This window comes from Bidens hawaiensis, unplaced genomic scaffold (genome assembly GCF_021521415.1).
Source record: "Bidens hawaiensis isolate Kalapana, Puna unplaced genomic scaffold, B.hawaiensis_p1.1 tig00032748_1, whole genome shotgun sequence".
Classification (NCBI taxonomy): Eukaryota; Viridiplantae; Streptophyta; class Magnoliopsida; order Asterales; family Asteraceae; genus Bidens; species Bidens hawaiensis.
Genome location: NW_027495584.1, coordinates 184,803 through 204,345, shown reverse-complemented (window position 1 = coordinate 204,345; position 19,543 = coordinate 184,803). Strand labels below are relative to the sequence as shown.

Genomic DNA, 19,543 nt, shown 5'->3' with positions numbered 1-19,543 from the left:
CAGCCATACGAGAAGAATATTTGAGAACAAAAGGACTGAGACTACTGGAATTTTTGTTCTAAGTAGCGCCAACCCCACGTTGGGCGCCACTTATTGCTATAACAGGTATATCAACAATGAATGTATGCAATCCAAGAGTATGACACTAACATAGCTTCCTAACCTGCTAGATTTAAAGAACACGACCGGTTAGTCTCACCGCAGAAGGGGATCGTTTGCGTCAACTCGTTTGCGTTTCGGTGCCATTTCCGAAAGACTACACATGTAGTAAGTGTTAAGCGTCATTTAAACCCTAGTTTAAATGTAATGAGGTGTGCGTTATAGATTCAGTGATATTTAAGTTTGAATTGACGGAGTTGAGTTAACGGAGTTAACCTAAAATTGACGATTGTCACATCATTCCCATGTTAAAGAATTTTCGTCCCGAAAATTTGAGTCAAGTCGTGATGAGTGTCTGAAAAAGTAAGAAAAATTTTCAGTTTGTCATATCATCCCCTAGCAGAAAGAAATTTCATCCCGAAATTTAATTCATACATCCGGTGATTTCTGACGGTTTGTCGGGTTTCGCGGTTTTCTGTGTTTGGTCAGCCCTTCAAAAAGGTGAGGATACTTTTTCATCATTTGATCCTCGCGTTCCCACGTGAACTCTGGTCCACGTCTCAAGCTCCAACGAACCTTAACGATTGGAATTTTGCTGTGCTTGAGTGTTTTGGTTTCCCAGTCCAAAACTTCAACTGGTTCTTCAATGAAGCGTAGCTGTTCATCAATTTGCAGTTCATCCAAAGGGACTACTTGGGTTTCATCGGATAAGCATTTCTTCAAATTGGATACGTGGAAAACATTGTGTACACTGCTGAGTTCCGCTGGTAAGTCCAGTCGGTACGCCACCGGACCAACGCGTTCCGTTATCCGGTAAGGACCAACGTATCGTGGGTTGAGTTTGTTTCGCTTCCCAAAGCGAACCACACCTTTCCAAGGTGAGACTTTGAGTAACACTTGGTCATTCACTTGAAATTCGAGAGGTTTTCGGCGCTTGTCGGCGTAACTCTTTTGGCGATCTCGTGCTGCTGCCATGCGATTTCGGATTTGAACAATCTTTTCCGAAGTTTCGAGTACCAGTTCTGGACCAGTGGTTTGGCTGTCACCCACCTCTGCCCAGCAGAGTGGTGATCGACACTTCCGTCCCTACAGTGCTTCAAACGGCGCTGCTTTAATACTTGCGTGGTAGCTGTTATTATACGAAAACTCTACCAAAGGTAAGTGAGGTTCCCAACTTTTTTCGAAATCCAACACACATGCACGCAACATGTCCTCTAAGGTCTAAATAGTTCATTCACTTTGCCCATCCGTCTGAGGATGGTATGCTGTGCTCATATCAAGACGGGTGCCTAGCGCGCTTTGCAGTGACTTCCAAAAGTGCGAGGTGAAACGGGAATCTCGATCAGAAATGATTGAGACAGGCACTCCGTGTCTAGACACTACTTCCTTCATGTAGACGCGAGTCAGTCTTTCCATTCTGTCTGATTCCTTAATCGCTAAGAAGTGTGCAGACTTAGTCAACCGGTCAACGATCACCCAGATGGTATCGCATCCCGTCGGTGTCTTAGGTAAACCCGTGATAAAATCCATTGAAATGTGTTCCCATTTCCACATTGGAAGTTCCGGTTGTTGTAGTAGGCCAGATGGTTTCTGGTATTCTATTTTGACTCTGGCACAAGTCAAGCATTTGCTCACGTAGGTGGCAATGTTGGCTTTCATATTCGGCCACCAGTAAAGTGCCTTTAAGTCATGATACATTTTGTCTGAGCCAGGGTGGATAGAATATCTGGACTTGTGTGCTTCGTCCATCACCAGAGTTCTCAACTCTCCGTATCGTGGAACCCAAATCCGGTTCTCAAAATATCGGACCCCGTCCGTTTTGGTTTCAAGTTGCTTGTTCATGCCCCGCATGAGTTCCGATGGAAGATTATATCTTTCAAAGCTTCAAGTTGTGCATCGCGAATCTGATCGGGTATGTTTGCATGAATCGTGAGTTGCAATGCTCGCACTCGTCTGGGTTTATCTGTTTCTTTTCTACTGAGGGCGTCGGCCACTACATTGGCCTTGCCAGGGTGGTACTTGATGGCACAATCATAATCTTTAAGCAACTCGACCCAACGATGCTGTCGCATGTTCAGCTCCTTCTGATCGTAGATATGTTGGAGACTCTTGTGGTCGGTGTAAATGGTAAACTTGGTACCGTACAAGTAATGCCTCCATATCTTAAGGGCAAACACCACAGCTCCGAGTTCCAAATCATGGGTTGTGTAGTTTTTCTCGTGAACCCGTAGTTGTCGAGAGGCATAAGCTATAACCCTCTCGAGTTGCATCAGCAAACAACGGAGACCTTGTATCGATGCGTCACAATGTACCTCGAAATTTTCCGTTCCCTCGGGTAGGGCTAGAATAGGGGCGCTACAGAGTTTGGTTTTCAATAGTTGAAAAGCGGATTCTTGCGCGTCACCCCAAATGTACTTAGTACCCTTGTGAGTCAAAGCGGTGAGGGGTTGGGCAATCTTTGAAAATCCCTCGATAAAACGCCGGTAGTAGCTAGCCAGTCCTAGGAATTGCCGCACCTCAGTCGGGGTCTTAGGTGTTTCCCAGTTTTTGATAGCCTCTACCTTACCGGGATGGACATGGATACCATTCTCGTTGATCACATGTCCTAAAAAGTGAACCTCGCGAAGCCAAAACTCACATTTCGAGAGTTTAGCATACAGTTGTTCCTTCTTTAACAATTCCAGAATTACCCTTAAGTGTTCTTCATGGTCAGCCTTGTCCTTGGAATAGACCAGGATATCGTCAATAAACACAATCACAAACTTGTCGAGGTACGACTTGCATACTCGATTCATAAGATCCATAAATACGGCTGGTGCGTTGGTTAAGCCAAAAGGCATAACTGAAAACTCATAGTGACCATACCGTGTTCTGAAAGCCGTCTTTGAGATATCTTCTTCGCGCACTCTTAGTTGATGGTAACCAGACCGCAGATCGATCTTCGAGTAGTAACTCGATCCTTGGAGCTGGTTAAACAGATCATCAATTCGGGGTAAAGGATAACGGTTCTTGACCGTCACCTTGTTCAACTCCCGGTAGTCGATACACATGCGGAAAGTCCCGTCCTTATTTCTGGCAAATAAGACAGGGGCTCCCCATGGCGATGAGCTAGGTCGGATAAAACCCTTATCCAACAAATCCTGCAACTGAGTGGACAGCTCCTGAAGCTCTGCCGGTGCGAGCCGATACGGGGCTCGTGCTATGGGTGCTGCACCGGATGTCAACTTGATTTGGAATTCGACTTGTCGAATAGGAGGGAGTCCAGGCAAATCCTCCAGGAAAACTTCCGGAAAATCTCGCACAATCGGTATATCTTCAATTCGCTTCTCCTCCGCGGGTTTCTCAACAATATGCGCCAAAATTGCCGGATGACCCTTTCGTAGATACTTATGCTCCTTCATGAGGGTAATGACGCTGGTGGTCATGCCGCTTCTCTCACCTCGGATCGAAATGATCTCGTCGGAAGGGATAGTAATGTGGACTATCTTGTCGTGACATAAAATCTCCGCTCGATTCTCGGATAACCAGTCCATGCCGACAACGACATCGAAACTACTAAGCGTAAAAGGAATAAGGTCGATATCAAAAACATGACCTGACAGTTTTAACTTACATCCCGCAAGTACATGAGTCGCTACTATAGTCTTTCCGTTAGCTAATTCAACAGGAAACTTAGCATCTAACGGAGTTGGAGTTAGGTCTAAGAGTTGACTAAAGGCTTTTGATACAAAACTCCTATCAGCTCCAGTGTCAAACAAAACAGAAGCAAAACAATCGTTCACAGGGAACTTACCAGTCACCACGTACGGATCATTGCGGGCTTGACCCGACCCAATAACAAAAGCTCTTCCTTTACCATTGTTTCCACCACCACTGCCACTTCCATTACCTCCATTGTTGTCGTTCTGTTTCAGCTTAAAGCAGTCTTTCTTAAAATGTCCCTCTTGTCCACACTCAAAACATCCCTCGGTTGTCATGGGTGGTTTAGGAGCACCCTTTCCCAGCATAGCCGCTCTAACCCTGCCCGCTACCGTTGTTATTATTGTTGTGACTCTGACTGTTGAAGCTCCGAATGGGTTCGGGCTTACGGTAGTGGTGTTGCTGTGGGGGGTTCGAGGATGAGGATTTGGTGTTGTCAAACTTTCTCTTTCCGCTGCTCGGGTTGCTGTTGCTGTTGTTGTTGTCACTGCTCGGGTTGTCACGGGCTTTAGTGGTTGAACCCCTATGTGGTAACGCACCTTGGGTCACTGCTTGATCCGTCAGTTTGTGAGCTAACCGAATCGCTTGTTGAATCGTGGCTGGTCTGGAAGACGTCACCATGCCCTGAATCTGCGGTGCTAACCCATCAATATACATTTCAATCCTCTTACTCGGCGGGTCTACCATCCGCGGACACATCACAGCTAACTCGTGAGAACGGGTAGTGTAGGCTTCGATTTCTGAACCCACCATCTTCAATGACCAAAATTCTGACTCCAACTTTGCAATCTCCTCTCTCAGACAGTACTCCTCTCGCATCATGTTTTTGAACTCCTCCCAATTCATCGCGTTAGCTAGTTCCAATCCAAGAATCTGTACGTTCGAATTCCACCAAGTAAGGGCAGAATCCTCAAGTGTTCCAGCAGCGAATTTGACCCTACTGGCAGGTGGACAATTACACATCTCAAAAGCTGATTCGGCCTTCTCAGCCCAACGCAGGAAGCCTATAGCTCCCTCAGTGCCCTTAAACGAACTGGGCTTGCAGTCAAGGTAATTCTTGAAGGTACACGTTCCAATTGGACCTCCAGCTTGGTTCTGTACATGTGCGGCTAGAGCGGCCGCCGCGTGGTCGTTCAGCAGAGTTTGGAGTTCTGCTGCAGTCAGGTTGATGTTACCACGTCCGTGTCCAGCGTTTCTTCCAGCCATTTCCTAGAATCACAGTATAAAATGTTAAACATGAATTTTTCTTTCATATACAACACACCATACATGTAATAGAAAGATAGGTAAGAAAGAAATAAGAAACAAACATCACATCACAACCATATATTAATCCAAATAATAATTCATGATTAAAACCATTGTATTCGCTACAAAGTATTTCCAATCAATCCTTAAAATCATAAAAAATAATAGTTCGGATGTAGACAACCCCTCCATCTAGGTGTCATCATCACTAGATGTCATCATCTGAGGACACCTCTGAGTGTGCCTCCTCCTCAGCCGGTTCTTCCTCCGGTTCTTCTTCTGGTTCCTCCTCGGGATCTTCCTCGGGATCCTCCTCAGGCTCCTCTTCGGGCTCTGCCTCAGGTTCAGCTGCGTTCTGAGCAATTTGCATTTGTAAGACATCGTATCGCTCTAGAGCTATCTCGGTTCGGGTCCTTGCTACTTGGAGTTGCTCTTGCAAGTCTATCATCTCGGCTTGCATCTTTCTCATAATCTTCATCTGTTGATCACTAGCCTCTTGCATTTCCTTCATTGCCGCTGTCATGCGGGAAATTTCCTCCTTAGTCTCGGTTCCATCTTTTAACAGTCCGGAAACGTTAGCTCTCGTATAGCGCATGTAACCCACATCACGCTCCAAACAAGAAATGACAGCTGCGAGAACTCGCTCTACAGGTTCGGTTATAGGTGGTAGGGTGTTGGGATAAGCAGGATGGTTCGGGTGAGGTAGCGGGGGAACTTGTTCACGGTAGACCATACGCCTGATCATATTAGAATACCAATCCCAGCTAACTTCGTTTTCGTACATGCCTCCGGATAAGCGATACCTCTTCGGTGCAGGCGCTTCGAGTTCCGGGACTACACGGGATGGCGATGAGGTAGGTAACTGCGGTTCCTTCCCATGTGCATGAGTCATCGGATCGGATGATGATGAGGGTGGCGTCGACATCCCTACAGGTAAGCCGTGTATGCGCGCGTATGAGTGAAAAGAGGTAAAGAGATAAGATAACAAAGACTACACAAACATATGCAGTGCGTATCATTATAACTAATGGGTCGTCGCGGTTATAGTCTAGTATGCATGCAGCTTCTAGTTCGCTATAACCAATGGATCTGATACCAATCTGTCACACCCTCAAAATCCACTAACGGAGTTTTACCGTCAGAGGGTGTGAACTAACAGGATCGGAATCATTAGTTATAATCAAACCATAAAAACGTTTAAATGAAAATAAGTGCGGAAGCGTAAAAACCAAAAGATAAACGTTGCGTCACGCAGGACGACTTAAAAACCCAAGTAATAATAGTTAAAAACATGTTTGCATATCAGAATATTCAAAAACCATGCATGATCCTATACCGCGCGCCTGCCTCGGCTACCTGAGAATAACATACTAAAAGTGTCAACACGGGGTTGGTGAGTTCACAAGTTTATATAAAATAAAGCGTTTAACGTCTGCGTTCAGCGTTTTGCGTTAAGCGTTTTGCGTTCAGCGTTTTGCGTTAAGCGTTACCAGATAATGTTATGTCAATTATATATCTATAGGTAGCTAGCCTATAAAACAAGTATTACTAAGTGTTCGACACCGAAGCTGACTGTTTATCATTTGCCTTGCCACTAGGTCTATCCCGACCATGGTATGTGTTTAGCCAAGATTACACCCACTCGACCTCCAGTCGAGTTTAGCGTTGGGTGAGGTTTGTCAAACCCAGTAGTACTACTCAACAATGACTCGCTATTATCCAATATTAAACGGTTAGATGTGAATGAAGGACTTTGGTTATTGCGTTTGCCACTTAGTCTTTACAAGTGATATATAATCTATATTAACAAAACCTTAAATGCGTTTTCGGAGTATGTTATCTCCCCCAAGTGAAAAGCGTTTGAAAACAGTTTAAAAGGGGTAAGTGAACTCACTGTTTGCGAAGTATTCCCAAAATAATTCACCAAGATGCGCGTCACAGAAAAACTCTCTCTAGCGTTCTAAAACAACAAAGAGATTTTTCTAAGTGTCGGAATATTATCGAGTCTATAGACCCGGCACATAATACCTATGCACACAACATGTTTCGTGTTTTGTTTATTAATCGTGTGTGACTTTAACAAGTGTATTTGTGATACGTTACACGTGTGAGCAATTATTTACGTGTCATGTATTCATAATGTACATCACTAGCAATTACTCCCCGTAAGGGCAATTTGGTCAACACATAACAATTAACCAGTAATTATTCCCCACGAGGGCAATTTGGTCAAATCATGACAATCAATTAGCAATTATTCCCCGCAAGGGTATTTTGGTCAAAATACGACAATTAGTTAGCAATTATCCCTCGCAAGGGCAATTTGGTCAAAACATGATAATAAATTAGCAATCACGTTGTTTCATGCAACTTTCACAAAATTCAGCAACTAGTTTCTTAACGACAGAATTCTACTTGACAAACTAGTCTATCCCACCGATCATAGCATCACAATTAATTTACCAAAAATCATCACAAAAGCATATATGTCTTAAGTTTCCAGAACATATTTTATTATATTTTTATTCCACATAGGTTTCTCACAATAATCAAATCATTACAGCAAACTCATAACAGTCAAATTCATGCGCAACAGAATGTTATTTGAAATTCCGTTAAACGAAAAATCCAATAATTGAAAGACCACTTGGGTTAGGTTCCTAACTTAACAAGTCAACTTTCAGAAGTGGAACCAACCCAATTGGTCTCGTAGTTCATGAGATATAACATTTACAAAACAACCTAACTGCAGGTCTAACAACTCAGCTTTGCACAACGTTTTTGTAAAATCATAAAGGTTAGCTTATACACGTCCAAAAATTGCAAATTTATATTCTTTAGAAACTAGACTCAACCTAGTTTACTGTAGTATCAATAATCTCAACCAATTTTTATATTTACACCCAGATACAGTCAATTGAACATCAACAACACAATCTGTCCAGAAACTGTTTGCAACAAAACTCAACAATTTAACCATCTATAGACCACAATTCATTCATATAACACTTTAGACTCCATAATCATTATCCATGCACATAAATTACACATTACATACATGATTAGGGTTTTATTTGATCTCAAAATCAAGACACAACAATTAACATGTAACAATATCAATTCTAGTTATCAAATCATCATCAATACACCATCAAATCAAACGAAATCATATGAACACAAAAACTTGTAGAAATCGGACCTAGGGTTTATAATTAACCCATTGAAAATTGAAAATTAAGCATAGAGGATGCATAGGATAGTTGTTTATACCTTCCTAGCACCTTAATCTTCAATCAAAAGCTTGAAAGATTGCTTGTATGTGTGTGTGTATATGAGGCCGATCACAAGGGGGGGGGGGGGGGCTTAGAGCTGCCGTCGGGTTTGGGAGGGAGAGAAAGAGTGTTAGGGTTTTAGTTTATGTTATTATTTATAATAACATGTTACACTTTAGTCCCTCAACTTCCAAATGTTACTTTTCTAGCTTAAATAACTAGTTCTAGCACATTGAGTTAACGTTTATACCATGTTATCACATAACACATAAGTCTAACACATAATTATCACATAATTATTGTTTTGACGTTTTTCGTTTATTCCCCAATCGTTTGCGTCAACTCGTTTGCGTTTCGGTGCCATTCCCGAAAGATTACACATGTAGTAAGTGTTAAGCGTCATTTAAACCCTAGTTTAAATGTAATGAGGTGTGCGTTATAGATTCAGTGATCTTTAAGTTTGAATTGACGGAGTTGAGTTAACGGAGTTAACCTGAAATTGACGATTGTCACACCTATTAAGATAGAAATTGCATCCAACAAAATCTGGGCTTATATTTTGTATTGGGCTTTATTTTTTAACCTTTCGTGGCTGGCCCGGACTCAATAATATGGATGGCCCAGACTCAAATAACATGGATGTGCCATACTTAAATAACATGGTTGGGCCGGACTTAATAAATATAATATTTTTGGAATTTTCCGGTAAAAATACACTACTAAACGAAAAGGATGGTGGGACCGTGGCCCGGTGTGGCCCAAAGAAAGGACCGCCCTTGGGAACACTTGCCTATTTGTGTGTGGTCTAGTTAAGATAAAAATCATTTTATAAATTTAGAACTTGACTTTACGTGAAGCAAAACTCTTTTGAAAAACTCACATTTTTTCTACCACTACGCACGCACATCAGCCATACTGGGAATCATGAGTGCAGCCATCTGAGGATATGTTATACCAGGTAGCATGACGCCTAGTTGTAGGTAAGCCTGAGGCATGGAGCACATGGCTCCTACGAATGATGAGGTTACCATGCTTCTCAACAAAGGCAAGGACATCAGGGCTTCCGTCAACGAAGTTCTTGTTGGGGGAGTATTGCAGAAGGTGAGGTTTGGAACAACTACTCCATGGTGTAATCTCTTGTTCCCATGGGAGTTATGGGTGAAGGCGATAGGCTTACCCTTTCTCGGGGAGAGTTCATGTTTTCTACCTCCCCACATGGTAAGTTACCTAGTCCCGGAGTGTTTCTTCTTGACGAGGAAGGTGTAATCATGCTTGGTGGACTATGTGTCGGGGAGAGTGTGATATCAGGTTCTTCAGTGTAATCTAACTTTATTCTCACCTCTTTTGCTCGTTCCTCCTGAGCGTAGTTGTTCATTAGTTCCCTGAGTTGAAGGAAGTTTCGTTTAACGCATTCCAGTGTCATGTCTATCTTCTCTATGGGGAGTAAAAAGTCATCCCTCGGAGAGAAAATGCCATTTCTAGACGAAGGTGGTGTTTGGAGCTGAAAAGCTTGCGCCGACGGTGTGGTCGACGGTCTGTTAGTATTTGGAGAACTACAGCCGATATCATCCTCCGAAGAGGAGTTATCTTGAGGCCGATCATCGTTCGAAGGAAGACTTTGTTATGAGTGCTCTTTTCAGCCATACGAGAAGAATATTTGAGAACAAAAGGACTGAGACTACTGGAATTTTTGTTCTAAGTAGCGCCAACCCCACGTTGGGCGCCACTTATTGCTATAACAGGTATATCAACAATGAATGTATGCAATCCAAGAGTATGACACTAACATAGCTTCCTAACCTGCTAGATTTAAAGAACACGACCGGTTAGTCTCACCGCAGAAGGGGATCTCATGCGATCAGCCTCCGGCGTGAGAATTAGTGATTTGATACGAGTAGCAGGTGATAAGAGAGTAAGTATGAAGAGAGAGTAGAGAGAAGTGATAAGAATGAATGAATAATACCATTGGTGCAGTCCTCCTTTTATAGGTAATGCAGGAGCTTCTTTGGGGAAGCTTAAGCTTCTTAAAGGAAAATGGCCAACTATTCTTTCAACATGTTCAGACAAGTCATACCATTTTAGTGTAACTTGCTATCTACTTTTGTCCTGTCATGTCAGAATTTATGCTTTATGACAGATTTCAGCTTTATGTCACATTTGAAGTGACTTTTCTGAGATTTACTGTAGCGAGGAGCTTCCCTTGTCAACCTAGAAGCTCTTCTTCGAGCTTCCTGGCTTAGAAGCTTATGTTTGTTGCTTCCTAAAACCTCTGGTGGTGAAGCTTCGAGCTTCCTGGCTTAGCAGCTTATGTTTGTTGCTTCCTAGCTTCTAGGCTTTCCTGGCTTATGGGTGGGTAAGGGTGCCCACGGCATCATCTTCAAAAACCGATTGAGTAGAGTGATGAACCTATCTGGATGCTTTATTCGTTTAATATTTTATTCATCTCATTGTATTAGACGATACCTTATATTCACGTCTTCATAATGCTAAAATACTTAATGCTTGAGACACCATTAGACCACTTATAGGCAACTTAGTAAAACAATCATAATAGGATTCCAGGGACGTCTAGATTGATTAAAGATCTAATACGTGTTCCAACATTACGTGATAATGCATGTCGTACCAAGATACAAGCACCGAATCAAACATTTGATCTCTGAGCATTGATAAATATCCCAAATCAAGGTTCTGAGTCAACTAAGGTTTAATACTTTTAACACTAATATCTAAGTCATTAAACACTGTTTAATTATTATGTGGTCACCTAAAGTTAGAAAGTGAAGAAAAGAACATGAACACAATGAATAGTAATAGTTTATCAAAATCTAACAAAAAAAAGGCATCATACTAAATCGTTGGACTGTTAGGCTTTAATGGAAGTCCAAAATCTTAATTGCCTCCTTATTTCTAACTTTATTCATTAGTTATAACTACTAATTCTTCAATCACGTTTATTCTTTCAAGTTAAATACATAAAACTAAGTTTCTTGATCGAGCAATGAGAGAGAAGTAAAAAAAACAATTAGCATGACACTAGCTAATTACAAAAACATTTCAGTTGAGCCGACCCGAAACACGCCACGACCAAACACGAATAAAGGTATATGAATTGCATTTAAATGAACGATTCACCCACCTTCTCGAAACCCATCAACTTGCCAACCAAACCCAATTAATAGGGCTGTCAAGACATATCAGACATGACTCGATAAGACACGATGATCTGTGTCACACCCCGACCAAAAGCGACAGAATATGTCGGGGCGCGGAGTGATTGTTTCAATGCACACGACACTATTAAAGTGACAATATTTAAGCAACTCATTCATGTCATTTAACATCAAATACAACACAACATGTTCATTACAAATAAACCAAGTACAAGAAAATAAATAGTTCATTTCATTAATAACCTAACGGTCCAAAATAAACTAACGTTTTCAAATTTTCAATCAACCAATAATCAAACCTGTAATGTTGCATGAAATATATTTTGTCAACACGAATGTTGGTGAGCAATACCATCATTTTTGTGTATATATAATATGAGGCAAAATCCACAACTCTTATGCGAAACCGTAAATAATAACAACAATTGCGGTATATAAATCATAAATAAATGAGATTCCTTTCTAATAGGTAAAAATACCAAATTAAAAGGAGCGTATGATCATACTTATTGAGGATGAGGATGAGGATAAGGTCAACCAACAAAAGCAATAAACATTTAACAATTAATCATATGAGACATATAACACACAATCGAGCAATTATTCTAAGTAGCACATAAGATAGAGTTTGCGATTTGAGAATTCAAGCTTTAAATTATTTTGTTTAAGTATGCAAGCTATCCCCAAAGTATAAAAGCGAAAACGGGGATGAAATTATTCACTTGAAAAATAGTGATGTCGATGAAGAAAACTTATAATAATAATAATAATAATAATAATAATAATAATAATAATAATAATAATAATAATCTTCAAGAAAGCGAGCCGACGATTTAGCATGTGTGTCCTAGATTGAAAGACCCTGAGTTAATAATGAGTCTTGAAGATGAGATATAAATGGTATAAAAGTTCATAAAAACAAGGCTTGAGTTTTCGGGAGTTTAAGTTATATTTTACAAAATGCGGTTAAATAAAGCAAGCATAACATGAAATGGGTTTTACATAAAATCGGGCCTTTGATGTTTAGTTTTACTCAACATTTGTTAAGTTTTACATAAGGGAGTTGGTTTAGTGCTAGTGTGCACGATCCCGCTAATGTAAGCATCAAGATCCGACTTTTAAGATTTGTTCGGTTTAGTCGGTTCGGGACTTGATAAAGTAACAAATCCACATCCAACTTACCAAACATTTTAAATATATGAATAACTTCAATAAAATCAGTAACTTAAACAAGTTTGAGGATTTTTATCAATTAAAATCCCAAACTCGGGTTTAAGCGAGTGTAAGTCGGCCCGATCTCGGTATAAAACCAAGTTTGGTTCCGACACATCATAATCTTAGAAATATAAATAATATAAAGTGTAACATGAGTTAAAAAGGTTTGGAAAGAGTTTTGGTGGTTTGAACGGTGACGAGCTCGTTAAGACGAATAGTTTGACTTTTACTCGGTTTTTACCTGAAACTTGGTTTAAGCCAAGATTTGTTCTAACATTTCCAAAATCTTAAGTAACCTGAGTAGTATAAAATAAAACATAACTAAAAATATAATTTGAACTCTTGGTGGTTTGAACATTAACAAACTTGTTAAAACAAGTGTTCGGTTTTACTCGGTTTTTACCCGAAACTTAGGTTCAAGCCAAGTTTTGTTCTACACTTCCATATCAACCATATAATGACTAAAATATGAAGAAAAACTCATATCTAAAGTGTTTGATGAAACATGGTTGTTTAAAAGTTAATTAAAATGCTTAAACGAGTGTTCGGTTTGGTTCGGTCCTTGACTCGGTATGAAACCGAGGATGGTTACCACATGTCCAATACCATAGAACTAAAATATAAAGGAAAACTTAGATGTAGATTGTTTCATGCAATATGGTTGTTCAAAAGTTAATTAAAGTATTTAAACGGGTGTTCGGTTTGGTTTGGTCCTTGACTCGTTATGAGACCGAGGATGGTTACCACATGTCCAAAATCATAGAACTAAAATAATGTAAAATTTCCAGATCTAAACTCAAACAAGAAAGTTAAGCGAGTAAATTTTCCGAAAATGACCCAAACGGGCCTAAAATGCATAAATACGTGTTTGAAGGTCCAAAAACCTTAAGCAAAGAAGAAAATGATTTTCTTAGCATAAACTAACTTAGAACAACTAAAAATATCAAAAACATATACCCGACACGGGTTGAAATGCAAGATTTGGTTCCGTTGACTTTTAAAGTCAAACTTAAGCAAAACTAGCTAGAAGTCTAGAACAACTTGCAAGATTAACCACTTTGGAAGAAGAAGATGAAAATGAGCAGGTGAAATGGCTGAGATTGAGTGAGTATTTGTAAAGAAAGATTAGGGTTTGAGGGGTTGAATAAAACATTTATCCAATGGATAACCGGTACACTTTGATGCTTTATTTAAAAAATGGGTTTTGAATTAAATAAATTATGACCAGGTATAAAAACATATTGGAGGGTTCTAGAATAATTATGGGTTGAGTTTTGGTTGGTTGGGATGGTTACAACACGAGTTCGGGCCTTAAACAAACTTAAGCGAACCAAAAAACGTTAAAAAAAACTATTTTTTTTGTTGCTAAAATGAACCGTGGCTGCTTCGCAGCAGGCTATGGCCAGCCCTATGCATCACGTGAGGTGCGGTTCTTGGCCATACTTTGCTTTTTTTTGCAATTTTAGTCCCTACAATTCGTTTTAGGTCGTTTTGAGCATAAAATAAGCGTTTTAAACACCTTTAAAGACTTTGGAACGAAACAAAAAGTATGAAACATGATTATAACATAAAATTCAGTGTTTTATTAATATCCAATTTTCCGAAGCCAAAATGTGTCGGGTTTACAATACAAAAACAAGTACAAATGCGAACCGAAAATGATGAATGTCACAATCTGTGGCACTAAACAAGAACACAACACAATAAATGATCGTGCCGTTTTTTCCAAACACGAAAACGAACATGCTTAGTAACAGATTAATATTTTAAGACTTGTTAAGAAACCTGTTTAAAGACACAATGAATAATATGAAATAAAAAGTTTCAAAACGAGCACAAAAGTCCTAACTAATACATAATCCATAACATGATTGAAACAAAAGGCCATAAAAGCAAATCATATCATCCATTAAAAATATAATATCAGGTTTTGACAAGTAGAAGTGAGACGTCGTATGTAACTATGATTTTAGGAGTGTATATTAATTTTTTTTAAAATTAAAAATCTAAACAGATTACTAAAATTTAACCCGATCAAACATGTTAACCTCCACAAAAAGCTCAGACCCAAACACGTTAAAACCCTAGTCAGTCGGAAATTCGCATCCACTACCAATTAACACCATTTGTCTCTGTCGGGCTCGAACCCAGTGGGGCTATCTAGTCCCCTGCATTTACCTTCGGTTTCGTTTTCTATTGTTTACGGGAAAAACACCAAAAAAAGATGACTGGCCACCGAATTTGAGCAGAAAGAAGACCAAGAGGAGATCATTAACCACCTATTTCAATTCCATTCGGTATCGTTAATTAATTAATTAGTATCTTCTTCTTTGGTAAACCCTAATAGTAAGTATCTTCTTCAATTCCCCATTGTTCAATCCAATTGTTTTCTTTTGTTTTCATAATATGAAGCAATTACGTCTGCAATGATGCAAGTAAGCAATCCCTTCACGTTGATCCTCTCTTGAAACCTTAGTCCATGCCATGATTATTACTTGTAAAACAACACATATATAATTCCTTTCAAATTAGCCCTAATTTGGACATGGAAAACGAGGTGATCGAATTCGACATAGGGTTAGGCGTAGGCGTAGGCGGAGACGAGTCCGTCACCATCATCGATGATGATGATGATGATGATGATGATGATGATGATGACTCTCCCAATATGGAAACAACAACCATCAGTGGTAGTGCCGGCGGAAGTGGCGGTTTCTTCATAGACAGTTTACCTTACGCCCCTCGAATGGACCTGGAACTCGAGCCCTACGAAGGTATGGAGTTCGAGTCTGAAGAGGCCGCCAAGGGTTTTTATAACTCGTATGCGAGACGCGTAGGGTTCAGCACGCGCATTAGTTCCTCTCGTAGGTCTAGAAAGGACGGTGCAATTATACAACGCTCCTTCGTTTGCGCGAAAGAAGGGTTTCGTAATTTAAACGAGAAGCGGACCAAGTATAGAGAGATTAAACGCCCGCGCACGGTCACTCGTGTTGGTTGTAAAGCGTCCATGTCTGTGAAGATTCAAGATTCGGGAAAATGGGTTGTGTCGATGTTTGTTAAAGAACATAATCATGAGTTGGTTCCACCGGACCAGGTGCATTGCCTACGGTCGCATCGACAAATCTCGGGTCCTGCCAAGACTTTGATTGATACCTTGCAGGCGGCTGGGATGGGGCCCAGAAGGATAATGTCGGCTTTGATTAAAGAGTATGGTGGGATTAGTAAAGTAGGGTTTACAGAGGTTGATTGTAGGAATTACATGAGGAATAACCGTCAAAGAAGTTTAGAAGGTGACATACAAGTTCTTATTGATTATTTAAGGCAAATGCAAGCTGATAATCCGTCATTTTTCTATGCTGTTCAAGGGGATGATGAACAATTCACAGGTAATGTTTTCTGGGCTGATAGTAAAGCGAGAGAAAACTACACTTATTTTGGAGATACTGTCACATTTGACACCACTTACAGATCAAACAGGTATCGTTTACCTTTTGCACCGTTTACTGGGATTAACCATCATGGGCAGCCTGTGTTATTTGGCTGTGCTTTTCTGTTGAACGAATCCGAGTCCTCATTTATATGGCTGTTTAAAACATGGGTTTCAGCAATGTCGGGCCGGTCCCCAGTGTCTATCACTACAGATCATGACACTGTCATACGGCCAGCAATCATGCATGTTTTCCCCGAAACGCGTCATCGGTTCTGCAAGTGGCATATCTTCAAGAAGTGTCAAGAGAAGCTATCTCATGTGTTTCTTCAGTACCCGAATTTTGAAGCAGACTTTCATAAATGTGTGAACTTATCTGACTCGGTTGATGAATTTGAAGCATGTTGGTTGCCTCTTGTTGATAAGTATGATCTTAGGGATCATGAGTGGCTTCAAGCGATATACTCCTCACGCAGACAGTGGGTCCCGGTATATCTGCGTGACACGTTCTTTGCTGAAATGTCTATAACGCAACGGAGTGATAGCATGAACTCTTATTTTGATGGATATATTAACGCATCAACAACTTTAAACCAGTTTGTTAAGTTGTATGAGAAAGCATTAGAGAGCCGGAATGAGAAAGAAGTTAAAGCGGATTATGATACAATGAACACACTTCCTCCTTTGAGGACTCCTTCCCCTATGGAAAAACAAGCATCTGAACTTTACACAAGAAAGATATTTATGAGGTTTCAAGAAGAGTTAGTTGGGACACTTACTTTAATGGCATCAAAACTTGAGGATGATGGTGAGGTCACAACTTATCAAGTATCAAAATTTGGGGAAGACAACAAATATTACCGTGTCAGCTTCAATGTTCTAGAAATGAGGGCTATTTGCAGCTGCTGTATGTTTGAGTTTTCAGGTCTTTTATGCAGACATGTGCTGGCGGTTTTTAGAGTCACAAATGTTCTTACTCTTCCTTCTGGTTATATTCTAAAGAGATGGACTGTGAATGCTAAGAGCAGTGTTGTACTTGAAGAACGAGTTAATGATGCGTTTTCTAGTTATTCAGAGTCGCATACTGTTAGATATAATACACTTAGACATGAGGCGTTTAAATTTGTGGAAGAAGGGGCTGAGTCTGTTGACTCATACAATGTAGCCATGGCTGCATTGGAAGAGGCTGCAAGAAAAGTTGCAATGGCAGTGAAAAACGAAGGGAGGGTTATGGTTAATGGGCGTAGCAGGGAAGATTCTAGAAGTAATGGAACACTAACAAAAAGTAGTGCAAATCACCTTGGAAGTTTGGACCAGAATATATCAGAGGTTAGTTTCTTATTATCTCTCCGGTTGCCTGTTGTATTCAGACTTCTTTTCTTTTTTGTTTAGCTTTCCTTAGCTTTCTTGATCTTTCTTTTGATATCTGATGTTTTCTTCATATGATGCTAAAAGTTGTTTCTTTCATTGCTCAAAAAGGAGAATTCTTTGTTTTGCTTATCATTGTTAGAGATTTAAGGGTGTAATTGTGACCCATTTGTGTGGAAATGGTTCATTTAGGGTTATAATTTATTGATAGGGTTATAATTTATTGGTAGTGTATGCAACCTATCGGTAAAATAAGAGATTTAGTTAGAAGGAAAAAAGAATTCGGTTATTCTTTTTCCATGAAAAAAAGTTACTCAGTTTAACAGTTTAAATAATGCCAAAGCATGTTCAAGTGTTTGCAACCTCCTGAATTGCTGTTATTGATGTGACTTTAACAATAGTTTCGTCACTCTGTATTAAATTTGAATTCTAGGGTTACCATTATCAGGGACGGGGAGATTAACTTGTGGAAGCAGATTCTAGAACGGAGATTAACTGAGAATGTGTTAGGAATCGATATGAGTTGATTGTGATAGATTGGATTTAGGGAAGAAAATAGGAACAATATAGACGAACGATTGTATTACTGAAACGTAAAGAGGAAGTTACAAGATATTCCAGGGCTATGCCCTCTCTCCATGCATCACGCAGGAGCCTTAAAGATCTAAACAAACTTAATCCTAACCCTAACAAGCCTTATGATCTATTACTTATACTACCAATATATTACACTTTAGCCACTTGTATTATTTTCTGTTCACCCCCTTTGAGAATACATATATTGCGTTTCCGTCATAGCTCATTCCCATCAGAATGAACTTGCATTGAACATATAAATTTGTCATTTGTTGTGCAAAATCTATTTTTTATATCATATTGAGTTTCTCTTGAATGTGTTCTGGATGTTGGGTAAATACTGCTTGTTGTTTATGAATCAGAATCTGTATCTTGTGCAGGACGAGAAAGACAGGAAGATTGAACAACTTACCAATGAGCTGGATTGTGCTAGGCGCAAATGTGAAGTTTATAGGACCAATCTGCTTTCAGTATTAAGAGACATTGAAGAACATAAACAGCAGCTGTCGCTTAAAATGCAGCTCATGAAGTATAGCATGAAAGATTGCTTGTGAAGGTTGGTTTTCAACATCTTATAGTTATTTATTTTCATAGTACCGGGCACTTTTTGCTGGTTTTTTCTGCCTTCAAAGGATTATTGGATGCCCAACATACATGCATGCATACATATACGTATGGATGGATGTATGCAGTATGTATATAATTTTGTTTTGATCGTCTTTTTTAACATTATGAGACGACACTTGTTATATAATAGCTGGAACTTAAATTATTTGTTGCGGCTTAATGCCAGAAATAATGAGTTAAGGTTAATTTATTATGTTTATGATATACATTGTGTTTTCATCTGCTTGTGGTGAAGCTTCAAGTTGAATAGTTAGCATGGTTTATGGTCTTTCTGATCACTTACATGCACTGATTCCCCTTAAAATCCTACAGGTATATTCAGAATTGGAGGTGAACAAAAACCCGGTTTGTAACCCAAACCGGTTTGTGCCCATAACCTGATTTGTGCACCTCTATTCCGAATGATGGGAATTGGTCGCATGTCTAACAATGATGATATGGCTAATAAAATATGAACTTATCTTGTCACACAAAGACGAAGTAGATATCGATCACATGTTTTAAGTATATATAGTTCATATATTATATATTTTTATATATTATATATTTTTTTTGCGCCCTGCTTGCGGTCCGCGCATATAAGGTATATATGTGTGAACCCTCGGATGGGCAAAAGTGAAATTGCACTGATTTTGACGTTATTTTACTAATCTCGTGAAAATAACGTTAAAAGTGGCGGAAGGTTAATCAGGCATCATGTGGTGGCGTTGATAGTCGAAAGAGTACATGCACCAATCGGTCGGTGTCTCGATGGTTGAGTGTTATGTGCCTTAGTTCAAGGCTTGATGTAAAACTACTATCGAGCTGGGGGTCTCACCGGAAGCAGCCTCTCTATTCTT

The 19,543-nt window shown here is 39.8% G+C and overlaps 1 protein-coding gene across 1 annotated transcript; it reads left to right on the top strand.

Annotated features, from left to right (window-relative positions):
- Window positions 1-15,204: 15,204 nt before the first annotated feature.
- LOC143583959 (protein FAR1-RELATED SEQUENCE 5-like) lies at window positions 15,205-18,781 on the top strand. Its single transcript, XM_077066127.1, has 2 exons — window positions 15,205-17,462; window positions 18,458-18,781. Exons 1-2 carry the CDS (start codon window positions 15,252-15,254, stop codon window positions 18,629-18,631), a joined length of 2,385 nt encoding a protein of 794 aa, XP_076922242.1. The 5' UTR covers window positions 15,205-15,251; the 3' UTR covers window positions 18,632-18,781.
- Window positions 18,782-19,543: the final 762 nt, after the last annotated feature.

Coding starts and splice junctions, on each gene's coding strand:
- LOC143583959 (XM_077066127.1), top strand. CDS start 15,252: ATGGAAAACGAGGTGATCGAATTCGACATAGGGTTAGGCGTAGGCGTA. Junction 17,463..18,457: donor TGGACCAGAATATATCAGAG/GTTAGTTTCTTA, acceptor TATCTTGTGCAG/GACGAGAAAGACAGGAAGAT.